Source organism: Centruroides vittatus, unplaced genomic scaffold (genome assembly GCF_030686945.1).
Source record: "Centruroides vittatus isolate TY-2023 unplaced genomic scaffold, ASM3068694v2 contig_971, whole genome shotgun sequence".
NCBI lineage: Eukaryota > Metazoa > Arthropoda > Arachnida > Scorpiones > Buthidae > Centruroides > Centruroides vittatus.
In genome coordinates this window covers 3720201-3740236 of record NW_027122644.1, presented here as the reverse complement: position 1 = coordinate 3740236, position 20036 = coordinate 3720201, and the positions used below count along the sequence as shown (strand labels likewise).

The 20036-nt window shown below is 26.2% G+C and overlaps 1 protein-coding gene across 1 annotated transcript in view; it reads right to left on the bottom strand.

Annotated features, from left to right (window-relative positions):
- LOC136985582 (NBAS subunit of NRZ tethering complex-like) overlaps positions 1-20036 on the bottom strand; it is a 93869-nt gene that overhangs the window by 41820 nt on the left and 32013 nt on the right. The window contains exons 21-29 of the mRNA XM_067282900.1: positions 19538-19621; positions 12465-12539; positions 11026-11155; positions 9890-10024; positions 8781-8954; positions 7761-7834; positions 7488-7547; positions 6286-6348; positions 685-807 (exon numbers count right to left, since the gene is read on the bottom strand). Of these exons, the coding sequence (XP_067139001.1) occupies positions 685-807; positions 6286-6348; positions 7488-7547; positions 7761-7834; positions 8781-8954; positions 9890-10024; positions 11026-11155; positions 12465-12539; positions 19538-19621 (918 nt within the window). The remainder of the gene's footprint in view (positions 1-684; positions 808-6285; positions 6349-7487; positions 7548-7760; positions 7835-8780; positions 8955-9889; positions 10025-11025; positions 11156-12464; positions 12540-19537; positions 19622-20036) is intronic.

Sequence of the window (20036 nt, the reverse complement as noted above, 5' to 3'; positions counted from 1 at the left end):
ATATTTATTTATATTTAAAATAAATATTTTTTGAGTTAAATAAATGAAAATTATTATTAACAAACAGTATTCAAATATAAATTAAAATGTGATAATTTATCACAAATATTTCTATATAATATCTGAGATAAAAATAATATATAAATGAATAAATAATTTTATTATTATTTTTGTATACTTGAGAAAATAACAACTCTTATTTTAAATATTTTACTTTAAATTTTTATTTATATATAAAATGCAGAAAGTTACAAATTAGTTTAAATTGGCAAAGAAACATATTAATGTACTTAATTAAAATGATTGATTTTTATAAATAATAATATTTGAGTATTCACTAATTTAATTATTATATCAAATTAATTAATTTTTCAATTAAATATTCAGTTATAAATTAAGTTTTTAATGCTTTCAACTTTTAAATATCTTTAATGTCGTATTATAGTTTAATGAAAGTTCAAAGTTTCAATCTATTATTTGATTAAATATACATGGTATAATTTTATTTGTAATAGTCTATAAAAATCTTATAATATATGAGCATATAGATGAATAAAATAATTTTTCTATATTATAAAAAATAAAAAAAGCATCATTTGATATTAAAATCAAATATCTTAAAATATTAAAAATGTATTCATTTATAATTGCTATAATTAAAAATTATATAATATTTCTACTTACTGACGGCTGGCAGTTCTTGTCAATTTAATTAATAACTTTTTCACTTCTTCGGAATTATTATTACAAGTATAAAGATAGCTGAGAGTTGTAGAAACTCCATGTTGTTCTAATAATTCTGCAACACTGAATGGAGCATGAAATAGTAATTTAAGTAATAAAATATTAAATAAATAAAACATATATACAAAGCAGAATAGATTACGAACAATTGTGAACAAAGTACATATTAAATATATAAAATGTTTATTTGAAATAGATACAATATTGAATTACTTAATTTAGTTGCTGTTTAATATTATGAAGAAAGTAATGTTATTAATCACAAAAGAAGCCATTTAATGAAATTTCAGAAAAGTGATTAAGTTAATTACATATTTCCAATTTTCATCATAATTAATTAATGAAATTTGCATTGAGACATTTACAATTAATTTTTATTAAAAAGTTAATTACAATCTATTTATGCTATATAAACATAATATTGAACTGTTATAAAATTAATTCAAATAATATTACATTTCAAATTTAAATTTACATAATAGCAAACAATTCAGAATTGTAAACCTGGCCTTCATCAAAATTTATATAAAAATTGTATAATAAATTTTAGTTTACTAATAGTGGTAGTTCTGGCAGAGATATAACTGCAGAGATAATTAAAATCTACAAATTCAAACAGTAGCCTACAAAGAAAGGTTTGTTTGGAATAAAGGCTACTTCATTATTTTAGGAACTTTTTTCAATGTGTTTGTCAAATTTTGTCAACAATTTGAAAATTCATAAAACAATTTAATAAACTTTATAAAACTGGATCAAAGTGTTATAATTATAATTTAAAATTTGTAATAAGTCAAATTATTATGCTTAATAAACAAAATTTATTAAATTATTTATAAATAATAAATATTTTTGATAAATTCAAATTTATACATAATTTAATTATAAATATTAATATTAATAATATTAATATTTTAATAGTATTTTAAATAGTAGTAGTAGTAGTAAGTAAAGTTTATTGTAATAGGGTATACCTGTTACAAGGAGGAGAATCAGTTGATACCAACATAGTTGATTTTGTTATTTAATAATTATAAAATATTGACATCTTATAATAGTATCTAATTTATTCAACATTGATATATATTTGCTATACTGCAAACATATGTATTTGATATATTATATCATATTACATAACTACAAAAAATTTTTAAATTATACAAATTATTATCAAATTGTAATTTTTTCCACATACAAAATGCTTAGTTAGTATTTCATTGTTGATCTTGTTGATCTATCTATTTCGTAACACTAGTGCCTCGCTATAAAACGACACTTATAATTTTTGGGGAATAAAAACCCCAACATCTAGGATAGCACCAACTGCAAGGTAATTATTATTATTATTGAATTATCTTATTATTAAATCTTAGTCAGGTGGAGAAATTTAATGGTAAAAAATTCTGAAACATATATCAGTTGCTATATAAGGTTCTGAAATTATATTATACCACACAAGATTTTGACAGATTAGAACAATCTTAAGATAGGCAGAATTCAGGAGAAATATATCAATTATGTACTTGATATAATGACTTTGGTGGAATAGTTGGCATTTTTTCGATCCCCTAACTTAGAAAAAACTTTAATAATGATTATCATAAGGAATAAGTGTAGGCCAAATCTGTTTCAATTTTATCTATTACCATAGTTTTAGCATTTAAACATTCAAACTAACTATTATTTCTTCTATCTAGCCATAATCAGAACTATGATGACGATCAATTCCTTCTCGAAAAATCATTCAATTGGACTACTTTATCTAGATTAATATCATATGTATATTTTATGTTGTCTTTAATATAATAATCATCTTTTATAATAATTCTATTCCCATTGTGTTTTTCTTCTTTAATTATTGCCAATAATTTTTTTCTTCTCATTCTGGATCTCATGCATAAATCCGAAGTAACTATTATCTTTTCCTTCACTTTATTATTGAAGTCGCCTTTCTTTTTCCAGAATTCTTTAATAATCAGATTCCTATCATATACAGACCCCAATAATATTTTCACTATGGGTCTGATTTCACTGTTGGTTAATCTAACCACTCCTTCTATGTGACTATTAATTATTCCCAAACCCTTTTTTATAAACTGATTAATTTCTTTTACATGATCAGTCGAGTTGAACGGAAAGTTTATAATTATGATGTTATTATTATTTCTCATGTTAGCTAGCTGGTCTATTTCAAATTCTAACATACCTTTCAATTGGCAATTATTATTAGATATTTCCTCTAATTCTTCTACTTTATGGGATAATTTTGACAATTCTCCATTCAAATATTTATTTTCTTCTTTCAAAGCAATGACTTCTGCTCTAATTCCTTGTAGTTCCGTATGAAGAAGAGAGAACTTATCTTGAATTAGCTCGTATATTGCTTTCAATGTAAATTGTGACTCTTCCTGAACTTGTGGTCCTAAATCTCTTGAAGTTTCGAAGTAGTCGTAAATTTTCGTAGCTCTCGAGGTCCCAGGACTATTTTTATTAAAAACATCCTCTAATTGATAATAATCTTCACTAGTTGTATCGCTCAATTGCCTTTCTTTTTCTTTAAGCTTATTCTTGCAAGGTCTGCCTTGTCCCCTTCTTTGCATATCTTCTTGACGTATTTGTTGTGGAGATCAAGGGAAAGGGCCTGGATTGGACTCAATCCCAGCAATTATTAATAAACACACAATTAAAATCGAGGAAAGTCTATTCACAAATAACCACTTCTTTAAAATTGTCATATTTTGGCTTCTTATAGGTTTTCAATTCACTCAAAACAGAATTATCAAGCTTCACTAAAAGTTCACCCGTACCTCCAGCGGCTAGTACACGCCCCCTTAATTATAAATATATTGTTTTTATCAATTTAATAATACTACTAATTACTATTTTTTATCTTATTACATTTTGATCTATTATGGGTTTAATTAGATGAATAAATAATAAAGATATTTATCTCATTTTTTCCATACAAAAAGTGAAGAGTATTTATTGGATATGAGAATGAATTATTCAGATAATACTCAAAATAATTATTCCTTTCAAATATTTTATTAATGTGTTTGAAAATTATTTTTAATTGAACAGCAAGAAGTATAATTTATCAATTTTTAATTTTTACTTAATTTATAAATATTAATTAATTTTTTTTTTATCAGAAACTACATTGTAAACCAAATAATTATGTCAAATGCAGTGTGTATTGAGACTAATTAGAAAGAGAATGTCAACAATGTTGAGAATACAGTTAGCCTTCTCTTTCTAATTAGTTTTTTAAGTATTTCTTTAAGTAATTATTGGAGCAATAATATATACCATATTTTAAAGACTATAAGACGCACCTTAATTTTTAAGCAATTTTTTTAAAAAAATACCTATAAGACACTACGGACTATAAGACGCATCTGAATTTTGGAGGCAATTTTTCGAAGAAAAAAGTGCGTCTTGTAGTCCATAAAATACAGTAAATATAATTGATATAAAATATATCCATAATTTGATTTTAAATATCTGAAAGATTCTGAATATTAAATTATAATAATTCAGCAATAAAAATATTTAAATCTATAAAAACATAATAATTTTATTGTAAAATTTTATTATAGAAAAAGTGTTAAAAATCAGAATACATTATTAAATAAAAGTAAACAAAGATATTTTGATTTAAATTATCTCTGTTTACTTTTACTAGAATAAATTCTTGATATACACATTCATTTATGTATTATTATAAAATAATTGCTCATTCACTTAAAAAGTATTTTAAAAAAAACAGAACTTTCTTTAATACAAAAACCAGACAACCAGATGGCCAAGATAGTTATGGCATTAACCTACTACTCTGAAGGTTTTGGAATTATCCCAGATGCTGGGAATGATTCCAACTCCCCAGGAATATTTTGTAGATATTCATTCTGGATATGTTGATCCCCCTGTCTCCCAACCCAGATCACCTCCATTGTGGGCTTGGCATAGGATGGGAATGGTAAAAAGACCCTCTTAGTGCCACAGGGCAAAAGAGTTTAAAAAAATGAAAATTTCATAGCATGTAAGTAATCAGAACAAGTTTCTTCTTTCACATACAGTAATATTTTTCCTTTTAAATATCTATTGGGTTGTTCGGAAAGTTTGTAACGATTTTTAAGAGAAATAAAAGAAATTGTTTTAATACTAAAAATATACTTTTATTCCATTATGTATACGCCATTGTTTTTAATGACGTGTTGCCATCTATGGGGCAGCTTCATAATACCCTCTTCGTAGAACTTTCCAGTTTTTCCCTCGAAAAACTAATCCATGTGGTTTTTGCAAGCTTCCAAAGTATCAAAGTTTTTATCATGAAGGGAATTTTGTAGAGAACGGAACAAATAGTAGTTTGACGGGGCAAGGTCGGGTGAGTAAGGGGGTGGGGTAAAACATCCCAGCCTAGTTCCAATAATTTTTGGCGTGTTCGTAAAGACGTGTGAGGTCTGGCATTATCTTGGTGAAACACAATGCCTTTTCTATTGGCCAGTTCCGGACGTTTTTCTTTAATTGCCATGTTCAGCTTATCCAATTGGAAACAATACTTATCAGAATCAATTGTTTGATTCTGTGGAAGCAGTTTGTAGTACAGGATTCCTTTCCAATCCCACCAGACAGTGAGCATGCCCTTCTTTGGATGAAGACCGGCCTTTGGAGTTTTTAATGGTGATTCATTTTTCTTACCCCATGATCGTTTTCGGCTAATATTGTTATAAATGATCTACTTTTCATCACCTGTCACTAAATACTTCAGAAAAGAGTCATTTTCATTTCGTCTTTCAAGAGAATCACAAATGGAGATGCGATCCAGTAAGTTTTTTTCCGTTAAGTCGTGAGGTATCCAAATGTCATAATGATTCACGTATCCGAGCTTCTTTAGATGTTGAAATACAGTACTGTTTGATGACTTCACTATGTCTGCAATCTCTCGAGTTGTGTAATGAGGGTTTTCATCCAATAATGCTTTGATTTGGTCCTCTTCAATAACAGGAGGTCTTCCTGAGCGAGGAGCATCTTCAAGGCTGAAATTACCCATTTTAAATTTTGCAAACCACTTTCGAACAGTTGATTCTGATACAGCACTCCCACCATAAACATCACATATCTTTTTTGCTGTTTGTACAGCATTTTTGCCTTTACAAAAAAAGAAAAGAAACAAATGTCGATAATGCATGTTGTTCGCATCCATTTTTGCAATGAGACAAATTAAACGCTATTTGAATAATCTTAACGGTTTTTTTGTAATGGACGCGTCTCAAGGTCATTTATCGTAATATTCACTGGTTTGTACAATTCTAATCATTTTTGCGTCAATTGGTGTCTCAACTGTCGGCTATCAAAAATCGCTACAAACTTTCTGAACAACCCAATATATTAAATGCCTATTATTTAGGAAATAAATAAGATTTTGTAATGAATAGATATATCTGATTCTTGGCAATTCTTTAGTTAGCAAGTATTTATTTCTAGAATTTTAACTTATTTTTATTAAAAGATATAAAAAATAGTATTATAAATTAATCTTACCTCAAATATTTTTCTAGTTCATCCAAACGATCATGTAATTTATCAATTTCAGAACTGGTATCACTTCACATATTCAAAAAATTTATTATTAATTTTATTTAATAGCTAATTATGTATTTCAATTAAAAAAATATATATCCTCAAAATAAAAATAATGTAAAATTTTATAAAAAGCCACCCAACTGTTTATCGGTGTTACAGAAAAATATGTTTAATTCACAAGTACTTTTGACAGTATATAACTGTTCTCTTCAGGCAAAATAGAGAACAGAATTTAGACTTGATAAACACTAATGTTGTGTGTTTTTTCTTCAAAGACACTTGGCAAGTTTTCTATCAACAAGAACAAATAAAGATATCTGATAGAAAACTTGCCAAGTGTCTTTGAAGAAAAAACACATAACATTAGTGTTTATCAAGTCTAAATTATAGAACAAGACACGGTTTTATAAAACAAATCAAGAGAACAGAATGCTAGAATTATAGAAGTGATATTTTTTTATTAGTGATAATCATTGTATATCTTTTATATAATATTTTTGTAATATTGCATAATTTTTGTAGTCTTATACTTGTAATTTATGTTCCATGCTTGTGTGTGAGAAACAATTTGAAAATGTTCTATCTTTACAATTCTAGCATTCTGTTCTCCATTTTTCCTGAAGACACTGGAGACATTTCCTTTCACTGAAGACATTTTTCCTGATGGTTTTACACTGTCGAAAGTATTTGTGAATTAAATATATTTTTCCATAATGCCAATAGATAGTTGTATGACTTATCTTTTATTATTCATACTTGGTGTCAGTTGTTATTTATATTTTAACATAAAATTTATAAATAATTTCAAATAAATTATTCTTTATTTCATTTTAACTTAATGCAACAAATCAAAAGTTATAGATTAAATTGATCATTCAAAGAAAATTACTTAAAATGTTATGGAGTAAATGAAAATGTGTGATTAGTATCAAGAAGAAATTTAAAAGTTAAAGAATTTAGGTGAAATTTTAAAAAATTTCTTATATATATATATATATTATTTTTTAATGGAGAATGAATATGTATCACTGTTATTTCTTGAAATAAAATTTTGCAAATGGCCACCATATCTTGCAAATTAAAATTTCAAAACCATCAGATGTTTCTGGCACACTCTATACTTAAATATCTTTAATAAAATTATCATAATATATAATTACCCATATCCTCTTTGAGGTAAACATTCAAGTATTCCAAAAGCTTGAGATAACTGATCTTCTCTAAATATAAATATATTATTATTATTAAATTATAAATATATAACTTAAATGCAAGTTTTAAAATAACATAATTAGTAAAAATTTACTATTATAAAATTTTTTCAATACTTTTTTATATTTTACAATTTTATGAAATTGTATTTTTAAATTATAATTAAGCCAAAATAAAAACATTTTAGTATCGGTTTAATCTTCATTTATAACTACTTTTACCTCTTGCATGCATAAACACAGTCTAATGCCAATGACATTAATTCAGCAATATCTGTTATAATAGGGTCAGGTTGCTAAATATTCATAATAAATAAAAGAAATGAAAGATTATGTTTAACACATTTAAATCAAACTATAGTTAAAATATTAAATATCAATTTAAGTTAAACCTAATATGTAAAAATAAAAAACTTTAATAACATTGCACTTTAATACTAAAAATATATTAAAGATTAAAAAAACTAATTTGACTTTAACAAAACTTTAAAAAAGTTAATATTATAATATAGTATTGTGACATCAATGATCTGCAATCTTAAGTTTCACTTCTAATACTCTCTAATCTTGTGATTAACTCGTGCAATAACTCAAAATATATATATATACACAATTTACAAAATAAATATTATTTACTAAAAACTAAAAAGAAATCAAGTTTTTAATTACTATTAACATTTCAATATGTAACCAGTTCAAATATTGTTATTTTCTAGGAATTATCACATCCACAGTTCCAAAAATACTAGCCAATCAACAACTTTATTTTACCCAGCAGAAGAGAAGCAGGAAGTTAAATTATAATAATTAACATTGTTTAAATTAAAAATTAAGAACTTGTAAATGATTTTATTAGTAATATATTTAATCGTAATATTAACATTTGTATATAAAATGATCAAAATATTTTCAAATACTTTTTTAATATGCCTACTTAAACAAAAATGCTAATATTCTGTACCAAAATCCTATATATATTTAAACAGAATGACTATCCAAAATATCCTATGCAAAAAATCCTAATAGAAAAAATTATTTTCTATTGCAAAATATATATATTTTTTATTTGCATTTAAATTTTAGTAGAATATCAATAAAATTATATTAATCTTTGTATAATTTATTCCATATCATAAGGATTAGATGAAATTATTAAAGTAAGTAATTTTAAGAATGATCTAATGTAAAAGATAATTTCTATAAATATATTAATTTGTATGAAATGCTATATTTTTAACTTACATCAACACGAGAACTTTCAAATATCTTTAAGCAATTTGTAAGCTCTTCAGTTGCTAATTTCACTAAATATTCTCTTAGTAATTCTTTATGACTTCCAGGTTTATATTTATTACAACACTGAAGAAATGGCAACAGCCATTGTTTAACATCTTTTATAAATGTTGATTCTGTACTCTGCAAAGAAAGAAAAATTATTATTAAATTTACACTATCTTACATTTCAGGTACATAAGTACCATATATAAATTTTAATATTTCATTAAAAATCAATTATAATTTTTATAGTAATAAGAATCAAATTATTTTATTGAATTTTAAATTCAAAATCTGATAACTGTTTGTCAAAACTTGAACTCTTAACTATATTTTATTAAAAGAATACCTGCAAATAAAGAATTTTGAATTTTTTATGTTTAAGCCAAATACAGTATTCATTTTATTCTATATTCGACTTTTAAAATTCCAATTGCTTTCAAAAGAAAAAGTTCTAAATAAATAATAATAAAATATTTAATAATATTAATTGTTACAATTATTATTTTTAATATTTCTATAACCAAATATCTTCTTTAATTTTCTTTTCAATATTTAATATATGGAAAGAAAATTGAAGACCATTATTTCTTAGACAATCATTCCAAAACTTGACTTGAAACATATCTTTTAAGATGTAATTTGCAGTTAAATTATTCTTAAGATGGGTCTGTGAGTATATATTTGTACTGTACATATGTTTATCTGTAAATAATTTTGCGTAATCATTATAATGGAAAATTTTATTTAAAAAATGAATTTAGATAATAAAAATTTCTTATTTTCATTGTAATAGAAAATGTTAATTTGCAACCTATCTAATATCTGAAACAAAAATTATTAATACTTTTCAGTCATGTTTCAATATTTGTAATGGACAGGGACAATAATTTGAGAAAAAATTCAATATGTTTAGAGATTATGTAAAAGTAAACTTTAGATGCAACTTTAAATATTAAGATTTATTACAAGAACACAAACAATTTCTATTTGCATTTTCAAATTTTTTTTGTAATCATTTTATGATTCAATATTTTAATAGCAAAAAAATAATCTAAATACTAAAAGATACTTACCATAGACATTAAAAGTTGAAGTCTATCATTATCACTCATATTTTCTAATTCTTGAAATGATAAAGGTTTATCTACATGACATTCATAAACAAGAGTTTCCATTATGACTAAATCATCATGCAGTTTCTCTAAACCCTACAAATGTATTATTATTAAATAAATTATTGAAAAATAATGTTATTTTCCTTATTAATTTAAATAAATAAACTTCACTCAAGCTATATAAATATAAAAATAAATTATTTTTTTTATTTATGTACCTTAAATTTATATAAATTTTATTTTGAAATTAAATGAAATAAATTAATTTAATTAATTAAAATAAAATTATTTAAGAAATATCATCATAATACAGTATAATGTAAGAACTATTGCTTTTATTGTCTTTTTTATTTTTGACTCTTTCCATCCCAAAGGCCCTAAAAGTTGACCTTGCATTATCAAATAGAATGAATTTATTCAACAAGGCATTGAAACCAGTGATTATAAAATTATATTTAATTTTAAATAATAAATATAATTTTTAAGTATCATTTAATATGAAAATAAATTATAAAGTATTATTTCTTAAACATAAAGAGGTTTAAAAATTATAATTAATTATAAAATATATATAACAAAAATATAAAAATTCCATCTATAAATAATCTGCTGCTTTAAAATTACATTGATTAATTTAAATCAATTGTTATAATATACTTTATTTATTTTAATAAACAGCAAAACTGAAAGCTGGGGAGGAAAAAATTGAGATGTAGACAGCATAGTATTTATTAGAATAAATATAATAATATAGTTTTTTCATAATAATTAATATAAAATATAATACAATAAATTTTAGTGGTATATCTAAAAATTCATCAATGACTTATTAAATTGCCTAATCCGAAATATTTTATTTTTTCCATATCATAGCTACAATTCCATTTTTTTTTAATGTAATTAATGTTCTCAAACTTCAGTATGTTAGATAATTTATTCAAAATTTAAGTATTTTTCATGTTAAAAAAAAGCAATGTTATAAAATTATTTATAGACGATATTATTTATTAAAGTTGATGGGACCATATCTATTATATAATATAAAGTACTATTTACATTATAAATTTATATTAAAAAAAATTTGACTTTTTTACTTGAACATTTCTTTCTCTTCCTAATTTAATCAATTCTAGTGCATTCTCTACACAACAGCTTAAATTCTCTATTTCTCTAGCACGTTGGGAATACCACTGAGTTAATAATTCCTTTGTTAAATCAATAGTTCTGTTAAAGAAATAAAAATTATATTATGAACAAATCATATAACAAAGTTTATGAATGTAATTAATTTATATTAAATGATATATGAAAGTTTCAAATAATTCAAATTTCATCAAAATATTTCTAAATTCTTACTCTGTTCTTCAAGGCATGTTGTCTGTGGATTTATTGTAAACAGTACTTACTGAAACAATATTAATTGACTTTTAACATGTCTGTAGATTAATGCAAATCTTAGAGGTTAAGTTTATATCCAAATGAAAACATCCAAGATGTAAAAACAATAATATAGTGTCGGGAATAAGATCGTCTGGACGTATGATTCCCACCTTTTTCTCCATTTCAAACGAGCAACGGTCAACGCTGGAGAAATGACCGTTAGTTTTGAAAGCAGAAATCGGTTGGAAGACGACCAGTAGTTTTGAATCCACAATCACCGATTGGCCACGGCCAGACCTACAACAGAGCTAGGTAGCGCTGATTGGTTGATCAAACTTAACTTCAATCCATATAAAAGGTTAGAGTTTTAGAGGGAAGGGAGTTGGCCAAATGGACTTGTTGAAGAAGGTTATGTTCATCATGCTGCTTCTTTAATGAACACCAGAAGGAATATGCATCTGACTACATCTCAGGAATATGTCACAAGGTGTCTTTTCGATGGACCTGTTCAGGATTAATAGACTTTTTGGACTCTAATTTATTTTGCGTGTGTGTGAAACCCACATTGTAAATATTTTAATGCTGTATTTGTCATCGTTTGTAATCATCATTAGTTTGTAAACTTTAATTGATGTTATAAAGTTCTTGAAGTTTCATGGTAAACTTGACTTACAGATAAAAATCTTGTGGGTACCACTTCCAAGCACCAAGCCTGTCTTTACCAAAGAAAAACTGCTAATAAAAATTTCAGTCATTGTCTAAATTGTCATCAAACAGATTGTCTTCGATCCTCAGAGGTTGTTGTAGTGCCTCCATTTATGTAAGCACAATTTTATATACAAATAAATGCATTAAGTTTGAAAATTCGGTCTCCATGTGAGTCTCTCTTTGCATCCAGTAACTGCTATCCCCATATGTCAAAGGACTTTTCATGTCATCCTGACAGATTGCGAGAAAAGCGAGGGTCAACAGACATTTATGGCAAGACTCTAAGCAAGTGGTGTCGGGCCTTTTGAAGACCTTACATTAGCCATTTTTCAGAGAATGCAAGGTTACAAAACATTCCAAATTATCAGTTGTCAGATTAACAAGTTTCTACTATATATTGATATGATGTAAATAAAATCACTATAAAAATCTAATTACAAATTACCTATATTTCAAATATTCTTTGTGTTCTTCATAATATTCTATTTCAAATTCATTTGATGATGGAGATGTTATTTGGCTAAAAAATATAATACAGAATAAATTTTGATAATGATAAAAATATTAGAAATATTTTATAAAAACAAAAAATCTGAAATATTAACTTTTTTTATTAATATATCTTAAAATCAAAAATTAACACATATTAATTATAGACTGAAAATGATGAACTGAAAATATCCATTCCAAATAATTTTAAAAAGAAACAATAGTTAATAATAGAATATATCAATAGATTTTTTAAAATCCAGTTTTCTTACTCCCAGTGTAATAAGTTGGCATGCTTCCTTACCAATCAACAAAGAATGTCTGTTATCAGAATATTAACCTTTTTAAGTTCTAGAATTTTTACATATACAAGTTCTACATTGGGCTCACTGACTGATATGAAATATATGAATAAAAGAGAGTTGCTGGTGACTTTTTCTTTGCACTTGATAAGAAACTAATAACTAGTGTATGTGCCAACTTTAACTAAACCAATTAGAGAAAAAGTGCTCAAAACTTAATATAAATCAATATCTCTTAAAGGATTACTCAAAATTAATTAATATGCAACGCTCACCAACAAAGCACGGAAGACCTTCACTAAATCGAGCAAAACCAGCAAGTAAAAAGGATCAACCAACAATCAACAATTATCATACAGAAATAACATTACAAAGTCAACATAATTCTCCAGGTCAGTCAATACATCTTGTCCAACCTCTCTGAATAACTCGGGTGGCTTACCAGACAGCCCAACGACAGCTTTATGGTATAAAATCTCAGAATTAATAAAGACATCTAATGAAAAATGATCCAACCAAATGATTTCATAAAAAAAGACTTAGATATAATTCATGGAAGTATATTAGAAACCAGTGAACAATTCCAAAAAAGGGAAGGCTTAATTGATAATCTAAAACAACAAATTGACAACTTAAAGACAGAAAAAGAAGTAATGCAATACAAAATGGATGTTTTAACTAACAAACTTCAATATAATAATATAATTCTGTATAATTATCCTATGTCAAAAAATATTTCCAAATTAGAAATTTATGATTTCATCAAATCTTCTCTAAATTTACATAATGTACTACAAGAATATGTTATAGATATAACTCAAATAACTAAGTCAAATAATCCAATCATTAAATTAGCACTTTGTAAAAAACAGATTCATGACCAGGTTTTTACCACCTTTATAACAAGAAAACAACAAAATCTACTAAAAGATTGGGAAGGCATGCAAATTTCACCAGACCTAACCAGAGCCATGAAAAAGAAGAAAACACCTACTTCCATTCTACTACAAAAAAAGGAAACAACACTGTCAAATAAAATTACATAACGATATATTATTAATAGGCCAAAATAGAATAACTACTCATATCAATACAGAGAAACTGGTCTATGTGGATACCTTTATGCCTTTTCCCACGTCAATAGAAATGACAAGTTGATATATAACACACCAAAATAAACCTCATCAAGAAGAGAACACCATCAACAAATAACTACTATCTATCATGAACTGGAATAGCCAAGGCCTTAAAAGTAAATTACCATCACTCAACTTTTTACAATCAAAATTTAAACCAGACATAATAGGAATAACTGAAATGTGAATTACACCTGAATCGTTTTACAAATCAACTCTTGTCAACGATTATATAACTGAAACATTTCTAGCATACAAACCACCTGGTCCAGGATAGACCAGGTGGTTTGTATTCTATGCAAAGTGTGGTCTATGCATCTTAATAAAAGATGGTCTAGGCAAGTGGTGGTCTATGCATCTTAATAAAAAAACATTTATGTAAAATATTTCAAATCAAGAAATTTGACAATTTCATTCTGTTATTACTTTCAATGAACAGATCTATACTCGGAAATAATGACAGTAAGTTAATAATAGTGATAATTATCTATATTCCTTCCAACTACTTAGAAAAACTATGAAATCTTCAAAATAATTGATTCTTGGCAACACATCACTCTTTATATTCTATTATTTAGAGACTTAACTCACAAATTGCTGAAACGATGGACTCTCAGTATAGTGGTCCCAATTCTCTAATCCTAAATAACCACCAATCAAAAGATAAACAAAGCAATAGACTGGGTGTAAACTTAATAAAACTCACAACTGAACATAAATGTACATTTTAAATGGCTGCATCCAGCCTGATTATCCAGCAGAATTCACCTGTATAAACATAGTGGTAAATCCACTATAGACTTCACTATATGTTCTGAATTTTTGTTAGACTACTGCTCAGAATTCATTACAACAACTTTTGATATATCTGATCACTTCCCAACAATAACAACATTTTTAATGTTTTTGCAAAGTAAATCATCTAATTTGTCCAATAGGCAACAAAGGATCAATTACAATATGTTAAAATACCTAGCAGAAATCAAAAACAAATTTAACAACATTCCAGAGATAACTGACCTTAATAGTGAAGAAATTTACAAACTTATGATTAACATAATGAATGAATACATTCAAATCAAAAACGACAAAAGAACCATCCAAAATAGACTTAAGAAACCATGGTATGATTTTGACTGTTATAAACAAACCAACTTAAAACTATTTCAAAAAAATTCAAACAACTTAAACTTTATCAATTATAGTTATAGGTTTCTTTGGTATAATCATTATACCAAACAGACTTATAACAATTTATTGAAGGCCAAAAAGAAAAACTATTTCAGCAACCTAGAATCATTAATAAACCACAGTAAGGACAATAAATCATTTTGGTCTATTATATGTAAATTTCAGTTTAAAATAGACCAAGGAGAAAACACTTCAATAATAAACCTTAAAACATGGAAAAACTTCTATCAGCGATTCCCAGATATCCAACCAATCCCATCTACAATATATAATACTGTCTTTAACAACAAATATTTAGACTCTAAACTTACGATTAAAGAATTAGAAGATACCATAGACAAAATTCGAAGTAATACAACCTACGGAAGTGACTGTATTCCAACTAAATTTCTGAAGACACTCCTATATCACGCTAGAATTAAATTAATGAACTTATTCAACTCAATGTATAATGCAACTAAATAGCCAAATTCTTGGAACTCAGTCATACTTACAATGATACATAAAAAGGGTGACAAACTCTCTCCAAGTAACTATAGACCCATAGCTTTACTTTCAGTCCTAAGAAAATGTTTCACATCAATCTTAGCAATCAAATTCCAACTATGGACTAAAACATTGAATCTTGAAGCTAAATTTCAGTATGCTTATATTAAAAACAAGGGAACAGAATCTGCTATCTTCCTGTTATCATAGTAATACAACTGCACTTAACCAAAAAACATTGGAAAGTATTTGCATCATTTACAGATATTCAGAAGGCCTTCGACTCAGTTTATGTTCCCCTATGGTGCACAGTTTAAAAGCTAAAGGAGCAGGGAATCGCTTTTCAACTACAATATCAAAATTATTCCCAACTTTCAGTATAAAAATTAAACAGAGCAAGTTCCTCTCTCCCCTGTTAACTTTATCCCATGGTGTACTCCAAGGAGACCCCTTTCACCCTACTTATTTAATTTTTATTTATTAAGAATAGGACATCTCTTCCAAGAACCTACTGATGGTATTGAAATCAGCAATAGAGTTTTTCACTACATCCTGTTTGCAGATGACCTGGTAATTTTGGCTCCTACAAACTAAAATTATACTTCAAATCAATACATCTAGCAATAAATCCCACTAAAAGAAAGTTATCATTTTTCATAATAACAGTAAAATTTTGGAAAAAGAATCCAGGATTTATCTTGACAAAAATCTTCTGCAAATAGTAAAAGAAATAAACTTTCTGGGAATTACATTTGATTGGAATCTTATATTTAAAGTACATATCTTCAGTGTAAACAACAAAATAAAATCAGTCATCGACAACTTGTTATTTTTGTGTTCTACCTTAAAAACTTCAAATTTGTTTATTCACACGAAACTTTATAACTCAATAATCAACCCAATCTACTATGCAAGTTCAATCTGAGATCTAGATTATATATACAACTAGAAAGCTTCCACATCTATTTCCTCCACAAACTCTTTCATCTGGAGAGAACTGTCCCTGTATATGCTATACGCCATGAAACTAACTGCACCTGGTCCTTTACTTTTTTCTTAAAATGAATAATCAAATTCTACTATTGACTAAAATTCAAAGGTGACAACAATATCATCTTTATACAGGAAATAATAAAAACTTATAAAAAACCAAAACCAAAATATCTTTGACAAAATAAATTCAATAATATATTAAATTTATTTGGAGTGTCAGACCTACTATTCAAAGATAACCTACAGGACTGGAAATATGATTACACATTTTACTGAAATCTGCAATATCCCAATCTATAAATAAAGATCAAGCCAGCCTAAGCAGAAATAATTACCATCCCTGGTATATAAATATCTTAAAAATACCATCCTCCCAATTGTACATGAAAATACAAACTAACTTTAGTGTAAAAACACTCATAGCCCAACTATGCCTCAATAAAAATTCACTGTTTATTAGTAATACCTATATCAATTTTTCATATAACCAATGCTTTTGGTGCAAATCCGACAACTTCTCGATGTATCACCTTCTACAAAACTGTCAAAGCCTCGCAAATATACATGAATCATACAATATCACGCGTATCCTCCAGTGTAGTCCATCCCTCGACTTAAGAAATAATTTAAATAACCTTAATAAAAAAAAACTTATAATTTATATAATTATTTTATTAAAATTATAGAAATGATAAAAAACTAAAAAATTCATTCAAAATATACTAATACTGTATAAAGTTAATTAGCTCTATATTGCCATTTTCAATAAATTTGTATTCTTGTTGCTGCTTATAACAGGATTATATGCTACCTACTGTAAATTATTTGTATAAACCTGTTTATTTGTAAGCTAGTACAATGCCTGTAAATTATTTTTTTAAATACTGTATGTATTACCCCCTGCAACAGGGAAACTCTCTTTCTGCCAATAAAGTTTGATTGATTGATTGAAAAAAATATATATTTGAATAAAATATCTCACAAGGGGAGGGCACGACCTGGGAAATTCACTTTGGGATGAGACTTGATATATAGGTAGTAATCCTTTAGGATGTTCAATCCTCAAAACAAGAAAGTGCAATGGCCAGCCAATTTTAAGAAAAAGGCCTTTAAAAATTCAAGCTCAGCTTATGTACTAATAAGTTTCACTCAGTCAGCAGCTGCTGAGCAGCTCAGTCGACATCGTTCTTAACTACCGCCAAGTCGTTCAGGGATCAAATCTCGGTCTCGATTAGTATTTTTTTTTTTCTTTCTAAAAATTTTTTAAAATAAGTATTTTGAATATACTGTATATAATATTAAAATTTTATTATAATAAATAATTTCATTTAAAAAAATGTTTAACACATATTACATGTCATTTTAATTGTAATAATACAAAATACCGTATTTTACGGACTATAAGACGCATCTGAATTTTGGAGGCAATTTTTCGAAGAAAAAAGTGCATCTTATAGTCCGTAAAATACGGTAATTAATAATAATAGTTATAAATAATTAGTTATGAAACAACAGTTTTCATTTATTATTCTATTGTATCAAATTTTTCGAAGGTTACTACTCTTATTAATTCTCACCACTTAAAATAAAAAGTATAAACCTGTCTTTTATATTCATCCTTTACTTCCATTTTAACAAAAATAAACAACCAATTCCAACAGCATTATATAAATGAGATCCAATTTAACACTTCAGTGTGAAAAGTATCACATTAGACTGACATTTTCAACAGCAAAACAAGATTTTTCTCAAGTTCATAAAAATGTGCATGGACTTATGGACTGACCTGATATTTGGAGTGTCATTTTACTTTTGGATTTCGAAGAGATCATAGTGTTCCGTAATATATCACACCATAATACAAATAGTTTCAATATTTTACAGTAAAATGTCTGTGAATGAAGATACTATCAGTTTACCAACAGTTGATGATGATTATTATTAATACACTTATCAATTATTTTGTAATATTATAATTAAAATGACATGTAATATGCATTAAACATTATTAATTAAATGAAATTATTTATTATAATAAAATTTTAATATTTATATACACTATATTCAAAATACTTATTTTTAAAAATTTTTAGAAAGAAAAAAAAAATACTAATCGAGACCGAGATTTGAACCCTGAACGACTTGGCGGTAGTCAAGAACGATGTCGACTGAGCTGCTCAGCACCTGCCAACCTAGCGAAACTTATTAGTACATAAGCTGAGCTCAAATTTTTAAAGTCCTTTTTCTTAAAATTGGCTGGCCATTGCACTTTCTTGTTTTGAGGATTGAACATCCTAAAGGAGTACTACCTATATACCAAGTCTCATCCCAAAGTGAATTTCCCAGATCGTGCCCTCCCCTTGTCAGAGGAAAAAACCAAAAATAAAAATAATACAGTTAAAAGTAATGAAAATTTTGTATTGCAAAAAAAAACCTGATTTAACATCAAATTTATTTTATTTTTCATTATTTTTATTTAAAGTACATTTCAGTTTCTTTGTTATAGTAATATATTAATTTCATTTGACAGAAATAGTGAAAAAAATTAAATATAACAAAAACATTACAAAAAATTATCATCATAGTTTAGTGCACATCTGGTTTAGTATCAATTTCAGGAGCAAATTAAAAAAAAAAAGACATTAAACTAAGATTTGACTGCATATATTTAAAATATATTCAGACTTTTGAAGGTAACTAGTTAATATAAATTTTAATTTTAAACTTAATTTTAAATTCATATTACCAAACAAAATTAAATTCTATTACTAATATTTTGTAAATAAGAAAAGATGAACATTAAAAATTATGCACGTTTTTTTTATGTTTATATAAAATATGTGAGGTCCTCAATTTTCCAAAAACAATTTATTTACAATTAAATTACTATTAAATTTATATATACTGTTGTATAATCTTACTCTAAAAAATGAATTTCACACCAGTCTTCTTCTCTAGATTTTACTTCCTCCCATGGATAAACTTCAGGATCATCAGGACCATATCTATCATCAAATGTGTGATGTAAAATACCAATAATATTAATTCCAATCCAACTTTACATTATTTAACTGCTTTACACCTTTAACTGCTTTGTTAGAGTGTTTCTTAGCATTAAAAACAGATGACCTCTCCTAAATACCTTCAACACTTCTACTGAACAGTTGGAGCACTGAGGTTTTGAACTTTTGGAATGAATTTAAATAAAACTAAATGTTCTAAAATTATTTTTTACAAGCTACAGGTTGATTCTCCCGAAGATGAGCACAGTAGCCTGAAAGTACTTGGAAGAAGTTATCAGTTTTTGATGCTAAGAAGATCTCCAACAAAGCAGTTAAAGGTGAACAGTAAAACACCAATTAAAATTTACTAATTAACTTTAAATTGTAATCTTAAATCTAAATGAATCAAAAGTTATGA